This window comes from Lampris incognitus, chromosome 2 (assembly GCF_029633865.1).
Source record: "Lampris incognitus isolate fLamInc1 chromosome 2, fLamInc1.hap2, whole genome shotgun sequence".
Lineage (NCBI taxonomy): Eukaryota > Metazoa > Chordata > Actinopteri > Lampriformes > Lampridae > Lampris > Lampris incognitus.
In genome coordinates, this window is record NC_079212.1 from 5,628,684 (window position 1) to 5,649,653 (window position 20,970).

At 47.8% G+C, this 20,970-nt stretch overlaps 2 protein-coding genes across 2 annotated transcripts in view; both read right to left on the reverse strand.

Annotated features, from left to right (window-relative positions):
• The window catches only part of LOC130108063 (solute carrier family 17 member 9-like), an 18,453-nt gene extending 11,094 nt beyond the window's left edge, over positions 1 to 7,359 (reverse strand). The window contains exons 1-6 of the mRNA XM_056274904.1: positions 7,235 to 7,359; positions 6,750 to 6,947; positions 4,610 to 4,749; positions 1,080 to 1,179; positions 833 to 969; positions 63 to 159 (exon numbers count right to left, since the gene is read on the reverse strand). Coding sequence (XP_056130879.1) covers positions 63 to 159; positions 833 to 969; positions 1,080 to 1,179; positions 4,610 to 4,749; positions 6,750 to 6,947; positions 7,235 to 7,359 — 797 coding nt within the window. The remainder of the gene's footprint in view (positions 1 to 62; positions 160 to 832; positions 970 to 1,079; positions 1,180 to 4,609; positions 4,750 to 6,749; positions 6,948 to 7,234) is intronic.
• Positions 7,360 to 7,654: 295 nt separating this feature from the next.
• On the reverse strand, positions 7,655 to 15,107 carry LOC130107813 (glucose-induced degradation protein 8-B homolog). The gene is made up of 5 exons (XM_056274575.1): positions 14,962 to 15,107; positions 10,858 to 10,985; positions 10,465 to 10,661; positions 9,650 to 9,847; positions 7,655 to 9,490 (listed from the first exon to the last, which is right to left on the reverse strand). Exons 2-5 carry the CDS (start codon positions 10,976 to 10,978, stop codon positions 9,317 to 9,319), a joined length of 690 nt encoding a protein of 229 aa, XP_056130550.1. The 5' UTR covers positions 10,979 to 10,985; positions 14,962 to 15,107; the 3' UTR covers positions 7,655 to 9,316.
• Between the last annotated feature and the right edge of the window lie 5,863 nt (positions 15,108 to 20,970).

The window sequence follows — 20,970 nt, forward strand, 5'->3', positions numbered from 1 at the left end:
ATATATATACACGTATATGTATGGGTTTGAACTGGAAAAGAAACAGAAGACATCGGCTGTACCACACGGGAGGCTTCTTAAGAAGTCTCATCCAGTGAGTTCCTGACACACTCTTGTGTGAGCCGTGACGAGACAGCGTCAGTCTGGAGGAAACCCGACCTGCAGCACACAATGTGCATTACATTACACTGGATGTATACCGCAAGAGCTAAACACAGTCATACAACAGGATAACACCATAGCAGGCTAGGCCCCCCCCTCCCCCGCCCCCTTTTTCTCCCCAACTGTATCCGGCCAATTACCCCACCCTTCTGAGCCGTCCCGGTCGCTGCTCCGCCCCCTCTGCTGATCCGGGGAGGGCTGCAGACTACGTCTCCTCTGATATGTCGAGTTACCAGCCGCTTCTTTTCACCTGACAGTGAGGAGTTTCACCAGAGGGACGTAGCGCGTGGGAGGGTCACGCTATTCCCCCTCCCCCCTGAACAGGCGCCCCGACTGACCAGAGGAGGCGCTAGTGTGGCGACCAGGACACACAACCACATCCAGCTTCCCACCCACAGACACGGCCAATTGTGTCCGTAGGGACACCCGACCAAGCCTGAGATAACCCCGGGATTCGAACCGGCGATCCCCGTAAAGCTTCTTTTTTTTTTTTTATAGTAGACGAGGGCCAATGCATCTTCCCTCCCTTTTTAATCTTCTCCACACTGCAACGCTTAGGCCCTCACAGGCAAAACAGCACCACAAACAGACAAATTTACAGTCATCAGATCTGCCGGGTAGGTAGCAGAGGTTCCAGCTGGGGTAAGTGGTCGATGTCGTGCAGGGATACCTGTCAGTATACCTGTCAGTAAATGCCGCCACACGATGAGAGCCCAGATTCCAGACAGGAAACCCGTGCAATAGAAGACACTTTCCCAGTCATACCACTCCAACATCAGGGACCCCAGCCCACCTACCAACAATGTTCTGAAGGAGCAAAATAGAACGAAAACAAAAGTCACTAAGGAAGGTGTGTGTGTGTGCGTGTGTGCATGTGTGCATATGTGTGTTTGTTTGTGCACATGCACATAACTCACCCAAGATAGCAACCGCTGCTCATGGTGCCCATCATGAAGCCTCTCCCTCCTTCAGCGACACGCTGGGAGCACAGGCTGGCCAAGGACGGGTAGTACACACCTGTCAGAAAAATGCACATCACAACATTCACTCCAAACAAATAAACATGTCGGCTGCTATTCATGTTTTACTCCCCAACAGCTTCAAGCAGGTTTTACAGCTTGATCCACTTCCTCTTCCAGAACCGTGTGCAGCCATGCCCGGCACCTGGAAAGGTTAGCGTTAAACAGAATGGGGCAGGTGGGAGAGCAAATGCACACCAGCCACTGTTGTTGTTCTAGCAATCTCGGTATCGATCATGCGCGTGACCATGGTAACGTGAGCTTTGCTTTTATTTTTGTTGAAGTTGCCAACGTACCGGATGGAAACCAGACGAAACCCGCTAAGCCTTTTGCATCGTTGAAAATGGTGATGAGCTTCCGCGTGTCTGACTGTATACTACTTTTGATGCTTTTTCTCAGTCATATGACAGGTTTGCCCATCCATCCATCCATCCATCCATCCATCCATCCATCCATCCATCCATCCATTATCCGAGCCGCTAATCCCAAGTGGGGTCGCGGGATGCTGGAGCCTATCCCAGCAGCCACTGGGAGGCAGGCGGGGAGACACCCCGGACACGCCGCCAGTCCATAACAGGGCCGACACATTCACACCTAGGGGCAATTTAGTTGCCTGTTTCAAGCCTGTTTCATGCCATAAGCAATCATCGGCTGTCAATAAAGCCACCAATAAAGCTATAAAAGCAAAACTCACATTATCATGGTCACGCACATGATCGATTCCGAGATTGCTAGAACAACGGTGACTTGTGTGTGCGTTTGTTCTCCCACTTCCTCCATTCTGTTTAACGCTAACGTTTACAGGTGCCGGGCATGCCTGCACACGGTTCTGGAAGAGGAAGTGGATCAAGCTGTAAAACCTGCTTGAAACCTGCTAGAACATGAATAACAGACTTGTACTGTCTCATAATGAATTTACTGGAGTATTTTGCTCATATGTTGAGCATTTTCCCTACTGTTGAGCGTTTCTTTTAACAAGGTTTATATATATATATATATATATATATATATATATATATATGTATTCAGGATAAACAGTTTGGATGAATGGATGAATGAATGGTTTGTATTATCTCTAAATGAATGTTGGTTAGTAAACCGTTACACAAACTAACAACTCGGTGAAACATGACGCCAGTATGGGATGTGACGTCACGAACGTGCACTGGGACTCCCTGTTGCCACGCTAGATGACGTCTACTTGATCAGAATCAGGAACACTTTGTCACGAAACATGGTTTCCCCCAGCCCACCTCAGTGCAACACAAAGACAAAAACACATATCCAAAAACTACTAGAACACACATATCCAAACTAACACACATACCTAAGCTAACACACATACCTAAACTAAAATTAAAAATTTAAAAATTCACTGTCCAGGAGAACGAACGCCAGCCAGGATGACTGTCTGAACGGCCGGCCTGCACGGGCTAGCAGTTAGCTTAGCCTGCCCCGCTTCCGCATCCTGTCAGACCGCCCTCGGTGTTTCCTCTTCGGGCCGCAGCTCCGGTCAGGGCCGTGGTCCTTGGGCCTACAGGACGCAGCGGACCAGGCTCCCTCAGCCGATCCAACGCCAACTCTCCCAGCCGGACGCCTTCGACGCACCTCGCCGCACGCGTGTTTGCGGACCGTAGGACGGTTAGGGCAGAGGCTGCAATTCCGCTATTTGGCAGCAGGAGGAGCGGTCCCCCAGAACGTCCGCGTACTGAAACGTGCTGTGACGTAGGCTTGACTCTGTAGACGGACAGCTGTCGTTCTAGCCAAATATTTCGGTGGACTCATCGCTGAATTCAAGCAGATGTAACGTATATTAAACTAACGTTAGTTAAACACATTTCTGTGACGTGTGTGTGTGTTATTCATTCTGTTTTGACAAGTGTGTGATGTTTGGTCTTTGAGCTGCTAGTGCAGCTAATCTAGCGCTAGCCCTGGCTAGCTTAGCTCCACAGCATAGGCTACGTTGCTCGCTCGTGTATTAGATACCACGTGTTCGTTGCCGATTAGCAAGATCCAACGGATCTTGTCCCAGTAGACTTTAGGCCAAGTGTCGCGTTAGTGTTTCGGGTTCTCATGAATGACGCAGGGTTAGTACTCACAACCAACGCGACGAGGACGCAATAAGACGACACACGTGTAGCCGGCGTCCAGCACCATCGCCTCGCGGGCCTTCGCCCGGTAACCTGTATAACGGAGTGTTCCTCCGTACGGCGTCTGCAGTGGCTCAATAAACATGGACGACACGGTCGCTGATCTACCGTTAGCTGGGCCTTCATGTTCATGTCCGTCTCCCAGGCTAAAGGCCTGCTCAGCTCAGCCATTTACCACCAAGTGTTATCGACAGTCCCCCGCACGCCACACCACGACAAATTGCAACCTTATTTTTTGACCTTAACCCCACCCGAACCCTGACCTCAAACTTAACCCTTACCTGGGGCGTCCGGCTGGCGTAGCGCTCTATTCCATTGCCTACCACAGGGTGTGTGGGTGTGTGTCCTGGTCGTTGCACTAGCGCCCCCTCTGGTCAGGCGGGGCACCTGTTCGGGGGGGAGGGGGAACTGGGGGGGGGGCGTGATCCTCCCACGCGCTACGTCCCCCTGGCGAAACTCCTCACTGTCGGGTGAAAAGAAGCGGCTGGCGACTCCACCTGTTATCGGAGGAGGCACGTGGTAGTCTGCAGCCCTCCCCGGATCGGCAGAGGGGGTGGAGCAGAGACCGGGACGGCTCGGTACCGTGGGGTAATTGGGCGGATACAGTTGGGGAGAAAAAACAAAACTTAACCCTCACCAGGGGCGATTCTAGGATCAGAGCTTTAGGGGTGCTGAGCAGCCAGAGTGCTGGTCGGCCAGGCGAGATAAATTTGTGGGGGGTGGATCAAACCATTTTTGAAGCATGGGGGGGGGTGCTGTATTTTTGTTGTTAAAATATTACGTTTAAACCATATACCGGATACGGTTTTGACATTTCTTCAGCTTATTAAACATGGGCATACAGTACAAAATAAAAAATCTCTTCCATTTTAGGGGTGCTGGGGTTCAATTTAGGGGTGCTGCAGTACCCCCAAAAATGGGCTAGAAACACCTATGACCCTTACCTTAATGTTTAACCCCCGGGGGGAATGGCGTACAGATAGGGAGTCCCAAAGTGCACTATGGGTGGGGGCAAACGTTGAGGATTCATAGTATTCAGAATGTTCTATACAAACCGATTTCATCATACATCTACAAACCAGAGCAGGTACTCATGACCTCCGACAGTCACCCTGAATTAATCTGCCATCTTGGTTCTAATTAGAGGGGATGTTTGAGTGTGGACATTCCCTCAGATAAAACACTGTTGCTTACCGGTGGACTTCCATAAGCACTTTACAGACACAGTAGATAAGCTGGCAGTTATGACAGAGGATTGCTCTTTGGTTCAGTCCTCACCCTGTAACAGGCCCATTAGGAACCGGGTTATGGTCATGATGGTGAGGGGCTGAATCCCCACATGTGCCAGAAGAGGGGTGACCACTGTGATGGAAGCCCAGGATGCTGTGGAGAGGAAGAGGACCCACTCTCCTCCTACTCTGATGGGACACCAGACATTTATTAAAGTCAAGCTGCAATTGAAACACTAAAATTTTCTAACATCACTTCTTAATCGTCACGCATTTCGTATTCTCCTTCAACTGAGAAAAATGAATATCAAAATATTAAATAATAAAATTATTAGCCAAATTAAATTAAATGTCAAATAATATAAATATAAAATAAGTAAAGTATAAAAGGCAGAATTGTTTTCTCTTTAAAAGAGCTCCCCTAGTTGAGCTTCTCTCAGCGAAACGCCGTTTTGCCTGATACCCGTGACGCCATCGCACTCATTTACATACGGCCGATGAGATCAAGTCATCAATACGTGAAGCCCCGCCCACCATTACATCAACCCTGCTTAAACTTTCCACTCAAAGGGCAGCTCATGAATATTAATGAGGACAAGACCATTCCCTCGCAGTTCTTGAGACAACTGAGAACGGTTGCGGATAAAGGTTTGAATTTTTCTCATATATATTTACAAATAAAAATTGCTGCTGACTACTACTACTACTACTACTACTACCACTACTACCACTACTACTACCACTACTACTACTACTACTACCACTACTACTACTACCACTACTACTACTACCACTACTACTACTACTACCACTACTACTACTACTACTACTACTACTACCACTACTACTACTACTACTACCACTACTACTACCACCACTACTACTACTACCACTACTACTACTACTACTTCTACTACTACTACTTTCGGGCTGCTCCCGTTAGGGGGCGCCACAGTGGATCATCCGTCTCCATCTCTTCCTGTCCTCTGCATCTTCCTCTGTCACACCAGCCACCTGCATGTCCTCCCTCACCACATCCATAAACCTCCTCTTTGGCCTTCCTCTTCTCCTCTTCCCTGGCAGCTCCATATTCAGCATCCTTCTCCCAGTATACCCAGCATCTCTCCTCCACACATGTCCACACCATCTCAATCTTGTCTCTCTTGCTTTGTCTCCAAACCGTCCAACTTGAGCTGTCCCTCTAATATACTCGTCCCTAATCCTGTCCTTCTTCGTCACTCCCAATGAAAATCTTATCATCTTCATCTCTGCCACCTCCACCTCCTCCTCCTGTCTTTTCATCAGTGCCACTGTCTCCACACCATACAACATAGCTGGTCTCACTACCATCTTGTAAACCTTCCCTTTAACTCTTGCTGATACCCTTCTGTCACACATCACTCCTGACACTCTTCTCCACCCACTCCACCCTGCCTGCACTCTCTTCTTCACCTCTCTTCTGCACTCCCCGTTACTTTGGACAGTTGACCCCAAGTATTTAAACTCATCCACCTTCATCACCTCCACTCCTTGCATCCGGACCATTCCACTGTCCTCCCTCTCATTCACGCATATGTTATTCCGTCTTACTCCTACTGACTTTCATTGCTCTTCTCTCCAGTGCATACCTCCACCTCTCCAGGCTCTCCTCCACCTGCACCCTACTCTCACTACTGATCACAATGTCATCCACGAACATCATCGTCCACAGAGACTCCTGCCTGATCTCGTCCGTCAACCTGTCCATCACCACCGCAAACAAGAAAGGGCTCAGAGCCGATCCTTGATGTAATCCCACCTCCACCTCCATCTGTCATTCCAACCACACACCTCACCACTGTCACACTGCCCTCATACATATCCTGCACCACTCCTACACACTTCTCTGCAACTCCCGACTTCCTCATACAATACCACACCTCCTCTCTCGGCACCCTGTCGTATGCTTTCTCTAAATCCACAATGTAACTCCTTCTGGCCTTCTCTATACTTCTCCATCAACACACAATTGTTGCTGAATATTCTATTAAGCTGCGTTCAAGATTTGTATACAGGAAACGTTAAATCTGACTGCTCGTTTCAGGTCAGCTTTAAACTCCATCCTAATCGTAAGTTTCAACGCTGTAGTATTTTAAAATGAAAGGCTGCGGCTTGGGTAACTGCATGTTCGACAGACCCCGATGGCTCACCTGTCACTGGCGTATCCTCCTGGGATTTGTGTCAAGCAGTAACCCCAGAAGAACCCCCCCAGAGCCAGACCGGACTCGGTCCTGCTCCAGTGAAACTCGGCGGCCATCGAGACGGCGCAGACTGGCATCGCCATTCTTGTGCAGTACAGGAGGCAAGTGCCCGACAGCAGCATCAGGGTCCATGTCTTCGCCAGAGGTCTGCGGTGACAGAAAACACGGGTGTCCTGAAACAAGTCCTACATGTTCTCATCTACAAATCTGGCTCGTGTCACCGGCAGTTGAACCAAGTCCACGGTGTGGATCTGACTCAGTGGTGCACTATTATGCTGTCGCTGAAATAAACTAGCAATCTCTGACCGTCGAGACACAAGTGAACATGACAAAACAATCTCATGCAAAATAACTTCGTATCAGAAACAGTGATGTACGGGCCGTCCTACAACAGCTTTGCATTCAATGGAATTAAAAACTCTCGGCAGCCTCACCCGGACCAGAAGTTCCTCTCCTCCACTTCCTTTACAGTGAAATCCTTCGCTGTGCAAGTCTCGGGCCTCAGCAGCAGATCGTCAGCAGCACGTCCACGCTCTCCAGACGCGTGCTTCTCGGCCATCCAACACACATCCACCTTTAGTCCCGTTGCGACTGCGTCTCCGGCGAGTCCGCGCGACTCCCGAGCACCGGGAACTGCGTCTGGTATGTACAGAGGGACCGCCGCACGTCCCCCGGGCTCGCCAGCCAGACTGGTTTGGCTTGTACGGACAGTTTTCGACACGAAAACCGTGCAGAGATCCGCAGGGCTCGGCCGCGGCCACCCAGGTTTTGAACATGATCTCCGAGCCAGCTGTGCGCACACATGCAGGAGCGGGCACGCCACGACCGTAAGACACCACCACGGCTTATGGTTCACAAAATTTTTATTTCAATAGCTGCAAATCTGACCTTAAAAATTGTCGATAACAAAAGGGATGTGAGCTCTCCAAGTAACAATATCCATAACCAGTATGTACAAAAACAAGGCTTTAAAAGAAATGGAGGATGGATAACTAGCAGCAAGTCTTTTGTTTTTTTTAAAAAAAAAAAGAAAGAAAAGGAAATGGCCAAACACAAAAAAAGCATTGAAAAAAAGCACAAAAAGTGATTTTACTGCTAAAAAAAAAATAAATCACAATACACCTACATGCAGTGAAACTGAAAATACTCACAGCTTTTTTAAAAGTTATATATGGCAAAATGGACAGCGATCCCTTCGGTCCTTAACTTGATACCCATTCAGATGCAGAATCCCAAAACTTGTGACGTCTTGTATCATTGACCGTAAACTACTGGACAGAAGAACGCGCCCCCTTCTGAACGGGCGTGAGCGTAAGCCATGACTCTTTCCTAAATTTAGGTTTGGGGAGAAGTCATAGTTCACAATTCAAAGCATCAGTACCTGTTTCAACACCCACTCAAAAGACACGCAATAGTAAAATCTTAAGATAGACCATATATATATATATATATGATATGATATGATATATATATATCAACACGGATACAGGAAAAAAGATTTTAATGCATAGCAGTAAAAAATAACTGCTATGCATTAAAATCTTTTTTTCCTGTATCCGTGTTGATATTCCGCTCCTCATTAGTTGAGCACTCAACACCATTGACGGTTTCGGAAAAAACGCCTTTATATATATATATATATATATATATATATATATATATATATATATATATATATAAAAGACACAGGGGAATAATGTGAGGATGGGCTGTTGGTACAGAACACATCGCCCTCTGGTCTGCAGTACACGGCTTGCCCAGAATTCCCAGTTGTGATGAAGCCGGGAATTCTGGGCTTCTTGAAGGGTAAACTTGAAAAAAAATTCATGAAGTTGAATCAACAATCCATATAAACTATTAATGAATTTTTTCCCCCCGTTTAATTAATATCGATAACAACAACTATGTACAAGCTGGAGGGCTGGAGCTTGAGAAAGGAACGCCAGAGTCACTGCTGATTTGAAGAAAACCGAAACCAGAATCCCAACAAGGGTTTCATCACAATCGGAGCCCCCACAAAATGTTAAAAAAAAAAAAAAAAAAACAACCAGCAATTGTGTTCGCTGATTCTGACATTAAACCATAACGATACTCTTCATCCATCCCCACGGTCCTACGCTCAGGTTCAAGGCATTCTGCTTCAATAGTGTTCATCTGTATCACCCACACCACCCAGCATGACAACATAACAACTTGGTAAGAGAAAGAAGTGAAAATGGTCACAATAAATACTTCTGATTTAGTCTTACTTCTCAAAAAGATAGAACATAGACTAAAAATTTCAATTCATCTTTAAGAAGTGAATATAAATCCAGGATAAATCATCGCCGTCACTTTGAAAACGGTAATTTACAGCTTGCACAATGAATAAAGTTTTACCTCTCAACGACGCCTCGTGTACTGTAAAAAGAATGTACTCTTTATTTCTACATATATGTTACCTGGTTATCACACAGTCGCTGACTGGTTATAAATTAAGGGGATGGGGAGTTGGGTTGTTTTTGGCGTTGCCATTTTCATTTGGGGTCTTCGATGGTGCCCTTGCTAAGGTCAGTCATTTTAGGATATTTGACTTTCTTCTGGTCCAGCTCATTCTGAGCCCACAGCAGTAATTTAAGCAGCTTCGCCAGTTTAGGCGTCGACTCCCTGTTTTCGTAGTCCAGCACAGCTTGGTTCACCTCGCTCCACACCTGTACATTGAGAAGAGTGCAGCGGTCAACATTATTTCACAACTTTTTTTTTCCTGAAATTATGTCCTCGCATATTTCTCGCTCCTTCCATGTGATTTTAAATCAACATGCACTCACACCGCAGCCAACAAGAATGCACTCAGATAATGAACGGCCTACCTTTTGCCGCTGCATCATGTTGAGCAGGTCCCCAAACGGCGATTCTTCAGGGTTGTCAAAGGCTAGGAGAGCTAGTGTTCTCTCCATCTCTGTCAGACACTCCCGACTCTCCTCCCCTTGCTCCGCCAACTGTGTCTGGGCAAACTCCAAAGCTGACTCAGTTTCCCTTAGCCTGATTAACTCAATCAAGTGCTGCTGCTGCAGGAAGGAAGCAAAAAAAAAAAAATGCGAGGAGCATTAACGCTGAAGGCGCATCAAGGGATTTACGACGGGCACGGTACTATTTTCTTTAAACAAGCTTTTTATAGTGCAGACATAATGACAAAGAACATGAGTCCATTTCTGGGATGGCTTGAGAAGGTAAATGCAGTGAAGGTTGGTGTTTATACATCCATAAACACAGTCATACTTATGCCCCTTTTCCACTACATGGTACCGGCTCGACTCGACTCGACTTTCTCGTTTTCCATTACTGGAAAGTACTGGCATTTTGGTAACTGTTACCACTTTTCTGGTACCACCTTTGTCGATGTTCCAAAAAAAAAAAAAAAAATGGAGCGGGTGCCAAAATCAATGCAGACCAACTACACTGACGGGGTACTGTTACAGTAACGGAAAACGACACTCTGCGAGTCGAGTAGAGCCGGTACCATGTGGTGGAAAAGGGGCATTAGTAGCTGGTCATTAGATCACATTCATACCATCAGGCACCGAATTCACTTTACTGGAGCACCAGGAGTTGCATCTCTTCCTCGAGTACATATGAACCCAACTAAATTGACAGCAACAATAGCAAAAGTTCATGGTAAACTTACCTGCAGATGAAAATATAAGTAGCGGTTGGTGTCAAGTAGCTCTGGATGTAAGCTATTGATGAGGGCAATGGCTTCCTGGATCTGCCCCTTCAGGATCATCTCTCTGATCTTTATCCTTTCATCCAGAGAATCCAGGTCCACACTAGGCTCGATACCAGATTCCATGCGGAATTTCTCTGCGGCCTCTTTAAAACCTTCTATAAGAAATAAATCAAAGACAAACAAGTACAAAGAAAGGATTTAGGTGCAATTTCCAACTCTAAAGGACCCAAAATGATTTTTGTTTTCCATTTGACTAATGTACAGCCAGAAGCGATCAGATGGCTTGTTTAAACACATGGCTATAGTTCATCACCCCCGTTTTGCTCAACTGATGCAGGTCAGATGGCATACCTGTCACCAGGTAGTTCATAATGAGACGGTTCATGTCAGCCCTCTGAATGTGAACATTATTCAGCTTGTCCATCCACTCGTCTTTCGTGATATCTTCTGGCTTTTCGGCATAACTCATCATTGGTATCCTGGGAGGGGAAAATTTCAGAAGATCTTGATTGTGATGAGGGTTTAGAGTGAGTGGCACAGCTTGGTCACAGTTTGTACCACACACACACACACACACACACACACACACACACACACACGGCGCTATTAAGAGGCTAGGACCCCAAATTATCACTGAAAAATTTGTACTTAAAAAGAAAATCATGATTTTTTTTCCCCAGCAGTAACCACTGGCCAACATTAAACTTGTTTTTACTCTAATTATAGCATCATTTATATCAGGGAAGGACGCAGGACAGAGGTCCAGAAGCAGGGACATTATTGTTATTTCAAAATTCATGGCTTTTTTTTTAATGTTCTTGTTATGAATTTTATCTCTGCTTGTTCTATTTCAATACAAAGCAACGTAGACTATACTAGTGTACAACAGTAAGTGCACTTATACTCGCATAGCTGTTTATTTTGTCTCTGGTGTACTGCTAGATACTTGTAATACCCTAGTCACCGAGGTGAAAAAAGCTACAATTATTTTCATTTTCAACTCGCTATGAGTTATGTTTGTGTTGGTAAAATAACAAGCAGGAAACCGTCCAGACCCACGGCGCACTTGATGCGACGTTGAGAGCGCATCCTACTAAATGTCCCTCTCAGGTTGTCCATGAGTGGGTGAGTGAGTGGGTGAGTGAGTGAGTGACCACAATTTGTGACACATAGCCCACGGCGGCAGTTGCGTGGCGCTGTGGGGAAAAAAAGTTATAATAAATACGGGTTTGAGATCCTGTCTACCAGTCGCAGCTTATAGGCGCACGCAACCACCCTTTTCATTCTGAGGCGTATGACTGTGATCCTCTTAAACAATAACAATAATAATAATAACAGGTCCTGTGATGGCCTGGTGGCCTGTCCAGGGTGTCTCCCCGCCTGCCACCCAATGACGGCTGGGATAGGCTCCAGCATCCCTGTGACCCTGAGAGCAGGATAAGCGGTTTGGATGATGGCTGGAATGGAATAACTTTATTTACATAGCACTTCACAAACATCTCTGTCTGGTAAAGGCAAATTGACCCGAGGATAAATTAACGTTGATGTGTGTGAAGAATGAATCGAATTTTGAAGACCCCACTGACAATAACATATAGGCCTAATAAGAAATTTGATTGTACTTTTGAGTCAAATGCTCACAGTTCAATAAGGTTCGTTGAGTCGTATTTTAGCAAGATTTGCAATATGAGAACTTTCTTATTTGTAAGTCCCAGTCTAGCTGTTGGGTTAAGCTAATTTTGTTTCACGAAAATCCTAGGAAATAGGCACGGCGGTGCAGTGGTCAGCGCGGTCGCCCCACAGCAAGAAGGTCCTGGGTTCGAGCCCCGGGGTAGTCCAACCTTGGGGTCGTCCCGGGTCGTCCTCTGTGTGGAGTTTGCATGTTCTCCCCGTGTCTGCGTGGGTTTCCTCCCACAGTCCAAAGACATGTAGGTCAGGTGAATCGGCCGTACTGAATTGTCCCTAGGTATGAATGAGTGTGTGGGGGTATGTCAGCCCAGTGTGATGGCCTGGTGGCCTGTCCAGGGTGTCTCCCCGCCTGCCACCCAGTGACGGCTGGGATAGGCTCCAGCATCCCTGTGACCCTGAGAGCAGGATAAGCGGTTTGGATGATGGCTGGAATGGAATAACTTTATTTACATAGCACTTCACAAACATCTCTGTCTGGTAAAGGCAAATTGACCCGAGGATAAATTAACGTTGATGTGTGTGAAGAATGAATCGAATTTTGAAGACCCCACTGACAATAACATATAGGCCTAATAAGAAATTTGATTGTACTTTTGAGTCAAATGCTCACAGTTCAATAAGGTTCGTTGAGTCGTATTTTAGCAAGATTTGCAATATGAGAACTTTCTTATTTGTAAGTCCCAGTCTAGCTGTTGGGTTAAGCTAATTTTGTTTCACGAAAATCCTAGGAAATAGGCACGGCGGTGCAGTGGTCAGCGCGGTCGCCCCACAGCAAGAAGGTCCTGGGTTCGAGCCCCGGGGTAGTCCAACCTTGGGGTCGTCCCGGGTCGTCCTCTGTGTGGAGTTTGCATGTTCTCCCCGTGTCTGCGTGGGTTTCCTCCCACAGTCCAAAGACATGTAGGTCAGGTGAATCGGCCGTACTGAATTGTCCCTAGGTATGAATGAGTGTGTGGGGGTATGTCAGCCCAGTGTGATGGCCTGGTGGCCTGTCCAGGGTGTCTCCCCGCCTGCCACCCAGTGACTGCTGGGATAGGCTCCAGCATCCCTGAGAGCAGGATAAGCGGTTTGGATGATGGCTGGAATGGAATAACTTTATTTACATAGCACTTCACAAACATCTGTCTGGTAAAGGCAAATTGACCTGAGGATAAATTAACGTTGATGTGTGTGAAGAATGAATCGAATTTTGAAGACCCCACTGACAATAACATAGAGGCCTAATAAGAAATTTGATTGTACTTTTGAGTCAAATGCTCACAGTTCAATAAGGTTCATCGAGTCGTATTTTAGCAAGATTTGCAATATGAGAACTTTCTTATTTGTAAGTCCCAGTCTAGCTGTTGGGTTAAGCTAATTTTGTTTCACGAAAATCCTAGGAAATAGGCACGGCGGTGCAGTGGTTAGCGCAGTCGCCCCACAGCAAGAAGGTCCTGGGTTCGAGCCCCGGGGTAGTCCAACCTTGGGGTCGTCCCGGGTCGTCCTCTGTGTGGAGTTTGCATGTTCTCCCCGTGTCTGCGTGGGTTTCCTCCCACAGTCCAAAGACATGTAGGTCAGGTGAATCGGCCGTATTGAATTGTCCCTAGGTATGAATGAGTGTGTGGGGGTATGTCAGCCCAGTGTGATGGCCTGGCGGCCTGTCAGGGTGCCTCCCCGCCTGCCACCCAGTGACTGCTGGGATAGGCTCCAGCATCCCTGAGAGCAGGATAAGCGGTTTGGATGATGGCTGGAATGGAATAACTTTATTTACATAGCACTTCACAAACATCTCTGTCTGGTAAAGGCAAATTGACCCGAGGCTAAATTAACGTTGATGTGTGTGAAGAATGAATCGAATTTTGAAGACCCCACTGACAATAACATATAGGCCTAATAAGAAATTTGATTGTACTTTTGAGTCAAATGCTCACAGTTCAATAAGGTTCATCCCTAGGTATGAATGAGTGTGTGGGGGGGGGGGGTATGTCAGCCCAGTGTGATGGCCTGGCGGCCTGTGCAGGGTGCCTCCCCGCCTGCCACCCAGTGACTTCTGGGATAGGCTCCAGCATCCCTGAGAGCAGGATGATGGCTGGACGGACGGATGGAAATTCCTAGGAATTTTAGCTTCCCTAAACCCGACGCCCTAGCGCCACCTATGCGCGCGCGCACAACCAGCAGCCCTCACGCGCGCACGGTTCAGAGAGGAAACCGTAAACGAGAATCACGTGACTACGGCGGTAGCTGTTCAGATCGCCTGCGCGCTCGTGCCGACCGCTTTCCGGAGCACGCCGTGGTGCTTCCGGTTTTCAACGCGTCGTCCTTACCTCCCGCAGGTCGCCAGTTTGCCTTAACTTCCGCACAGAGAAGCGATGGGCTGACATAAGTAGCCCGTCGCAGCCGGCGTCTAGTCGCCTAAACGGGGCTCTCCGGGGCTTCCAACGCGACGTTGTCCCCGCAACGACGACGTAGCGGGGCCAAAACGCGGCCGCGTGTCCGCTGTGACGGGTCATCTGGGTCAGGACGGACCCGGCTCTGCAGGCGGATCTGCCGTGAACGCGAACCAATGGCCGCCCCAAACGTGGGAGAAACACGCTTAAAAGAACACGTGAACCACGGCGAGTTGCGATAAACGAGCTAAAACACGCGACCCCCCCTCCCGGTGTGACCCTTTAACGCGACTTAGCCGAGCCGCACTTCCAAAACAAACCCCCGTCCCTCCCCCTCCCCCCCCCCCGCCGCCGCCGCCGCCGACATTCCGGCTAGTTAGCAGTCGGCGTCTGCAAGACTCACCGTGCGAATCCAGAGTCGAGTGACGGTCCTCTAGAGGCGAGGAGTCGGAACAAGCCAGGGCAGGGCTCTTTACTCAACAAGCCGACCAAGGAAACGGCGATAAACCCAATTTAACTCGGGAAGCGGCCGGGGCCGAAAACACCAACCGCTTGACGTCCTGGCTAGCTAACCCTAGCCGAAGAGCAACTCTCGCGATAGCGCCGAGAGCGTCCCGATTGGTGGGGCGGTGACGTCACGGTTGCCAAGGAACACTTGCGGCGGTCGGTCGGTCGGACGGAATGGTTCTGCGGAATCGGATCTCGTTCGATTATCGTTATCGACACGCGTTCAAAAGACACGCGGTGACGGGCAGAGGCCCCCCCCCCTGTCACGCAACACGACGCGGTCACTTCCAGCAGCAACACAAATGCAGACAAACAAAACAAAATGGGGGGGGGGGGGGCTCTGCAAAGAAGCAAAAGGGAGATCAACACAACAATGAAGGAGATCAACACAACAATGAACGAGATGCATCCCCGTAACTCTTTACTCTCCTTTTGTTGGAAAACACTCTTTTAGTTAAGAGATGAGGAAAACCCTCTATGAACCAAACAAAAGAGGGCTTACCATTTCTCCATTTACTGCATATGATATTGACCCATAAAGATGGGGATACAAATCATATCAGAAATAGATGACTTTAGGTTATCCATGTCACACAAAAAATAATAAAATAAATATGAGAAACGTCATAGAAAGCAATGTCATTTACATTAAGTGATGATATCAACATTTTTTTTGTTTAAATCGACCCAAAGTGTTTCAGACACCGGGCAGCAGGAGAACATGTGCTCTAACGTTTGGTCTGGTGCAGTGCAGCGTGCACAGGGATCCACTTCAAACCCAGACCCTGTTCTGAAGAGAGCCTGCAGCTGGGTAAACCTCATGAGCTATCCTCAGGTGGGTTTCTTTTACCTTTGGGGAAGCAGATCTGGCCAGGCCAGGCTCAAGGGCCAAGGCAGTGTGGTTAAAACACCAACTTTAAAGCGGAAATTCGCGATTTCCCCGAACCCCTGCCGCCACAGGGAGAACTACAGAACCGGGTTCAGCAGCGGCCATTGTGGACGGTGTGCCGCCAGCTCAGCAGTAAACAGTTCCCACCCTTGTGTAACCGGTTATTTTCTTGCCTGGTGCGGGATACGATACGGGATGTACTGCACCACAAGGCGACATCACTAACCGCTCGGCTAAAGGGTCAGACCCGTTAACTAGGGGCTAAGGTGTCTTATTAGTAGTTTACAGTCGTCACCCTCCCCGGAAGCGCGCCCTCGCGCTTTGTTATTCCCGCGCTCCGAAGAGACTTCTGAGGATCTGCACACTTCCGGATCCCACCGCTGCCACCAATGTAACCGGTTATTTTCTCGCCCGGTGCGGGATTCGATACGGGGTGTACTGCACCACAAGGCGACGTCACTAACCGCTCGGCTAAAGGGTCAGACCCGTTAGCTAGGGGCTAACGTGTCTTATTAGTAGTTTACAGTAATATTGACTGTAGCGGTAGATTAGTTGTCAATTAGAAGAATCGGCACGTCGTTGTCACGTGTCCGTCCTGTTTCCTGTTTGCGCGTGATTGCCGGTGCACCGGTGTTCGTCCTACCCGGTCAAACGTCCCAGCAGCGGTATCGGCACCGGACTCCACGGCCCAGATATTGATGGAGAAAAACCCCGAATTAAAGAGCAGGAGTAACCAAATTGACAGGTTTTGTAACATATTAGCTATATTATCTGGATGTATCTTATACTGCTAATATATCCATAACAGTGATTTGAGCCGGAGACCAATTCCCAACGTCTGGTCCTCTTTATTGTAACTCTCCGACTGTCGAAGCAGTCAACATCCGGGGTATATGAGAGCCTAGCTTAACCACCACTAGGTAGCGCTGTTGGTCTACTACACCCCCCCCCTTAAACTATGAAGTTCCCCTAATAAAATATTATCACTCTAAAACATGCTGATATGGCAAATTACTTTCAACATCTTTTACTTGGTCATTACTGGTTACACAACCCACTTCGACCCACATTTGTCCATTTACATATCAGTCTCAGGAACTCTCACATTTTTTTTGAACAGGAGTTGAACAATTTAGTCTCTCAGGAACTCCTTTTATTCAGGAACTCGGCTGATCTTACAAAGACAGTCGTTTTGGAGGTGCCCTCTCTCTCTGAGGGTACCGGCGCTCAACCACCTCAGGGGAAGTGGATGCTCAGTGAGGAGGCGACACGGCCTTGCCCACCGAACCTCGTAAGGGTGTTGCAAGCTTCTCCGGAGCCTGCATCCTTGGAACGGGTGTATCTTCAGGTGAGTACGGGCTAGCACCTATGGCTCCAGGTGTGCCTTTCCCCCCCAAATCCGCAACTGCAGGGTAGGTGTTGCTGATGCCCATCTGGTCACCCTGAAACTGAAATGCCTCAGGAGGACTGGAGGGTCGGTCGAACAGCAGATGGTCAATGTGGACTGAACGTCGGTTCACTCCATTCCACACCAGGTAGGTGACTGGTCCGAGTCTCTTTTCCACTGTTCCTTTCGTCCACCTCTCCTTTCCTCCACGGAAGTTTCGGATCAGTACTGAGTCCCCCTCTGACAGATGTCTCAGCTTCGAGGCGGGTTGGTCATGATAGTCCTTCTGCTTTTGTTCAGCAGGCTGAATCTGGTCCTAGGCTGACGTTTGAGGAACAGTTCTGCTGGTGTGCAACCTGTAACGCTGTGTGGTGTGGTCCTGTATGACAACAGGAAGTTGGCGAGCCTGTGTTTCACTGTAATAGTGACGTTTTGTTTCTTCTCATCGAGCAGCTGTTTCAGAAGTGAAGCTTTCACCGTCTGGACTGCTCTCTCTGCGGCACCATTAGAAGCAGGATGGTAAGCTGGCACCAAGGTCTGCTTAATGCCGTTGCTTTTCAGGAATGTTTTGTACTCCAGCGAGGTGAATTGTGGACCGTTGTCCGAGACGATCTCCTCAGGAAGACTGTAGGACGAAAAGATGCTCCGCAGCACTTCGATCGTTTTGGCGACGGTAGTTGTTGCCATGGGGATCACCTCAAGCCATTTTGAATGGCTTGAGGCCACTGCCAGCAGTGTAGTGGTGCTACTGCTGGTAGTTTCCTCACACTCTGACAAGCATCACATTGCTGCACTGCACGTTCGATATCACTGTCCAACTGAGGACACCATAAATAGCCCCTCGCCAAACTTTTCATCCTGCACCCTCCGGGGTGCCTTTGGTGTAGGTCGTACAGTAGTCGTTCTCTGTGTGCTGGTGGGATGATAATTCGAATTCCCTACAGAATGCATCCTTGTTCCACAGACAGTTCATTCCTTCGGTTGAAGTACGGTTTCAGTTTGTCATCGTTGATGTAACTCGGCCATCCAGACCGGGTCAGTTCCAGTACCTTGCATAGGACTGGGTCCTTGAGAGTGCTCTGTGCAATCTCTGTAGCCTGCACGGGTAGCTCATCTACTAATGAGACATAAAAGATGCTGTTCTCTTCCGCTGTGTTGTCCTTTTCTTTCCCCGGCAGTCTAGATAACGCATCCGCATTTGCATTGTCCGCTGACGTTCTGTACTCTATACTGTAGTCATAAGCCATAAGCCTCAGTGCCCATCTCTGCATACGCAAAGCGGCTAGTGTAGGGATTTCTGACTTGGGTCCTAAGATGGCAAGGAGGGGTTTGTGGTCAGTTATTAAACTGAATTTGCGGCCATAGATATATTTATGAAATTTGGTCACGCCAAATATTATGGCCAACGCCTCCTTCTCTATCTGACTATATTTACTCTCTGCCTCTGTCAACGTACGTGACGCAAAGGCGATTGGTTTCTCATCCCCATTTTCCATTATGTGTGACATTACCGCACCTATCCCATAAGGGGATGCGTCACAAGCTACTCTCAGTGGTTTCTGCGTGTCGTAGTGTACTACTACTGAGCTTTTCACTAACTGTTCTTTGGCAGCCTTGAATGCTGCTGCACTCTCTGGTGTCCATTTCCATTCGACTTCCTTCTTCAGGAGTTGGTGTAGTGGCTGCAATACGGTCGACAGATCTTTCATGAAACGGCCATAATAGCTTAACAGTCCTAGGAATGACCGTAGCTCTGTGACGTTTGTGGGCTGGGGTGCATTTACGATGGCGGCAACCTTTGTCTCAGTGGGGTGAAGTCCCTCTTTATCTATCAGATGCCCCAGGTACTCTACTTTCTCCTGCATGAAGTCACATTTTGCTCTTTTCACTCTTACCCCGTAGCTCTCCAGTCGGCTCAAAACCTCCTCTAGGTTCCTCAGGTGCTCCTCTCTTGTTCTGCCTGTGACTAGTATGTCATCGAGGAAGCAGGTCACATGCTCTAAGCCTTGTAGTATCTGGTCCATCACATTCTGGAACATAGAAGGTGCACTCGACACTCCATATGAAAGTCTGTGATAAACATACAGTCCTTTGTGGGTATTTATTGTCAAATACTTCTCTGAGTCCTTCTCTAACTCAAGCTGTTGGTAGGCATGTGAGAGATCTAATTTGCTAAAGAGAGTGCCCCCGGCCACTGTGGCGAAGAGATCCTCGGCGTTTGGTAGTGGATAGGTCTCCTCTTCCACACTCTGATTAACCGTGACTTTATAGTCTCCACAGATACGAACTGACTTGTCTGATTTGGGTACAACTACTATCGGGGCAGCCCACTGACTATGGTCTATCTTTGAGATAATACCAGCTTTTTCCAGCCTATCTAGCTCTTTTTCAACTGTGTCTTTTAGTGCGTATGGCACTGGTCTTGCTTTTCTGAAGACAGGTTTTGTATCTGGCTTCACTTTGATATTTGCCTTAAATTCACGAATAGTGCCAGGCTCCTCAGCAAATACTGCTTTGTGTCTCTGTAACACTGCCTCTACATCTGTGTTATCCCTGCCCCCTGCCGGTGTAACTGAGAATATGTTTGCCCAGTCTAGTTTAAAATTGGCCAGCCAGTTACGGCCAAAGAGGGCTGGTCTGTCACCTTTCACAATCACAAGAGGTAAATCCCCACTCTGGTTGTCATATTTCGCATTGACAGTCACTTGGCCCATCAAGGGAATGTTCTCACCGGAAAAGGTTGACAGACGCACTTTACTTTCTTTCAGTGGCAGGTGTGAGAGATGTTCGTTGTACACTATCTCAGATACCAGGGTTACGGCAGCTCCTGTGTCAAGCTGCGTGTCTACAGGGTTTCCTTCTAACTTAATACTGACCTTAATGTCCTTTTTTCCATTACCAACTGTATTCGTGGAGTACACTGTATTCATCGGATACGCACCAAACAGTTCATCCTCATTTCCATCTCCTCTCTCACTTGGACTGTGGTCTTCAGCCACATACTGTGTATGTCCCTGTCTATTTTTAGTTTTACACATTCTTGCTATGTGCCCTACCTTGGAACACTTGTGGCATGTCTCGGTTTTATACCTACATACTTGAGCTGCATGGTTGTTACCTCCACATCGGTAACAGGGTTGGTGCGTTTCTGTTCTCTGTGGTCTAGAGTTATCACTGGTAGGTTGCTTGCTTTTCCACACACCCTTGCTTGTTCTCTTCTTGTCTATCTCATTCACAGTTGCAGCTCCGCTTGGTTTGCTGGCAAAGTCCAGCGTATTCTTTGACGCCATTTCCATAGATAAGACCAGCTCACATGCTTTTGCAAAAGTCAGATTGTGTTCTGCGAGCAACTTTCTCTGAATAGCCTCCACCTTTAAACCATTCATTTAAATGCTGACCGAATTCACAATGTGTGGACAGCTGCTTTAAAGCAACCACATAATCAGACACTGACTCATTTTCTAGTTGGTTTCTTTTCTGAAATCTAAAACGTTCAGCTATGATTAGTGGCTTGGGTTTATAATGGGATGCTAGTTTCCCGCTCAGTACTGCATACGTGAGGCTACTCGGTTTGTCTGGTATGCAGAGGTTCTTTAGCAGGCCATAGGCTTCTGCGCCTATCACAGACA

Bases quoted from the DNA above. Each gene is read 5' to 3' on its own strand.
- LOC130107813 (XM_056274575.1), bottom strand. From the start codon at position 10,978: ATGATGAGTTATGCCGAAAAGCCAGAAGATATCACGAAAGACGAGTGG. The intron at 10,662-10,857 runs GTATGCCATCTG...TATTTCTTATAG, and splicing joins TATGAACTACCTGGTGACAG to AAGGTTTTAAAGAGGCCGCA. The intron at 9,848-10,464 runs GTAAGTTTACCA...TCCTTCCTGCAG, and splicing joins ACTTATATTTTCATCTGCAG to CAGCAGCACTTGATTGAGTT.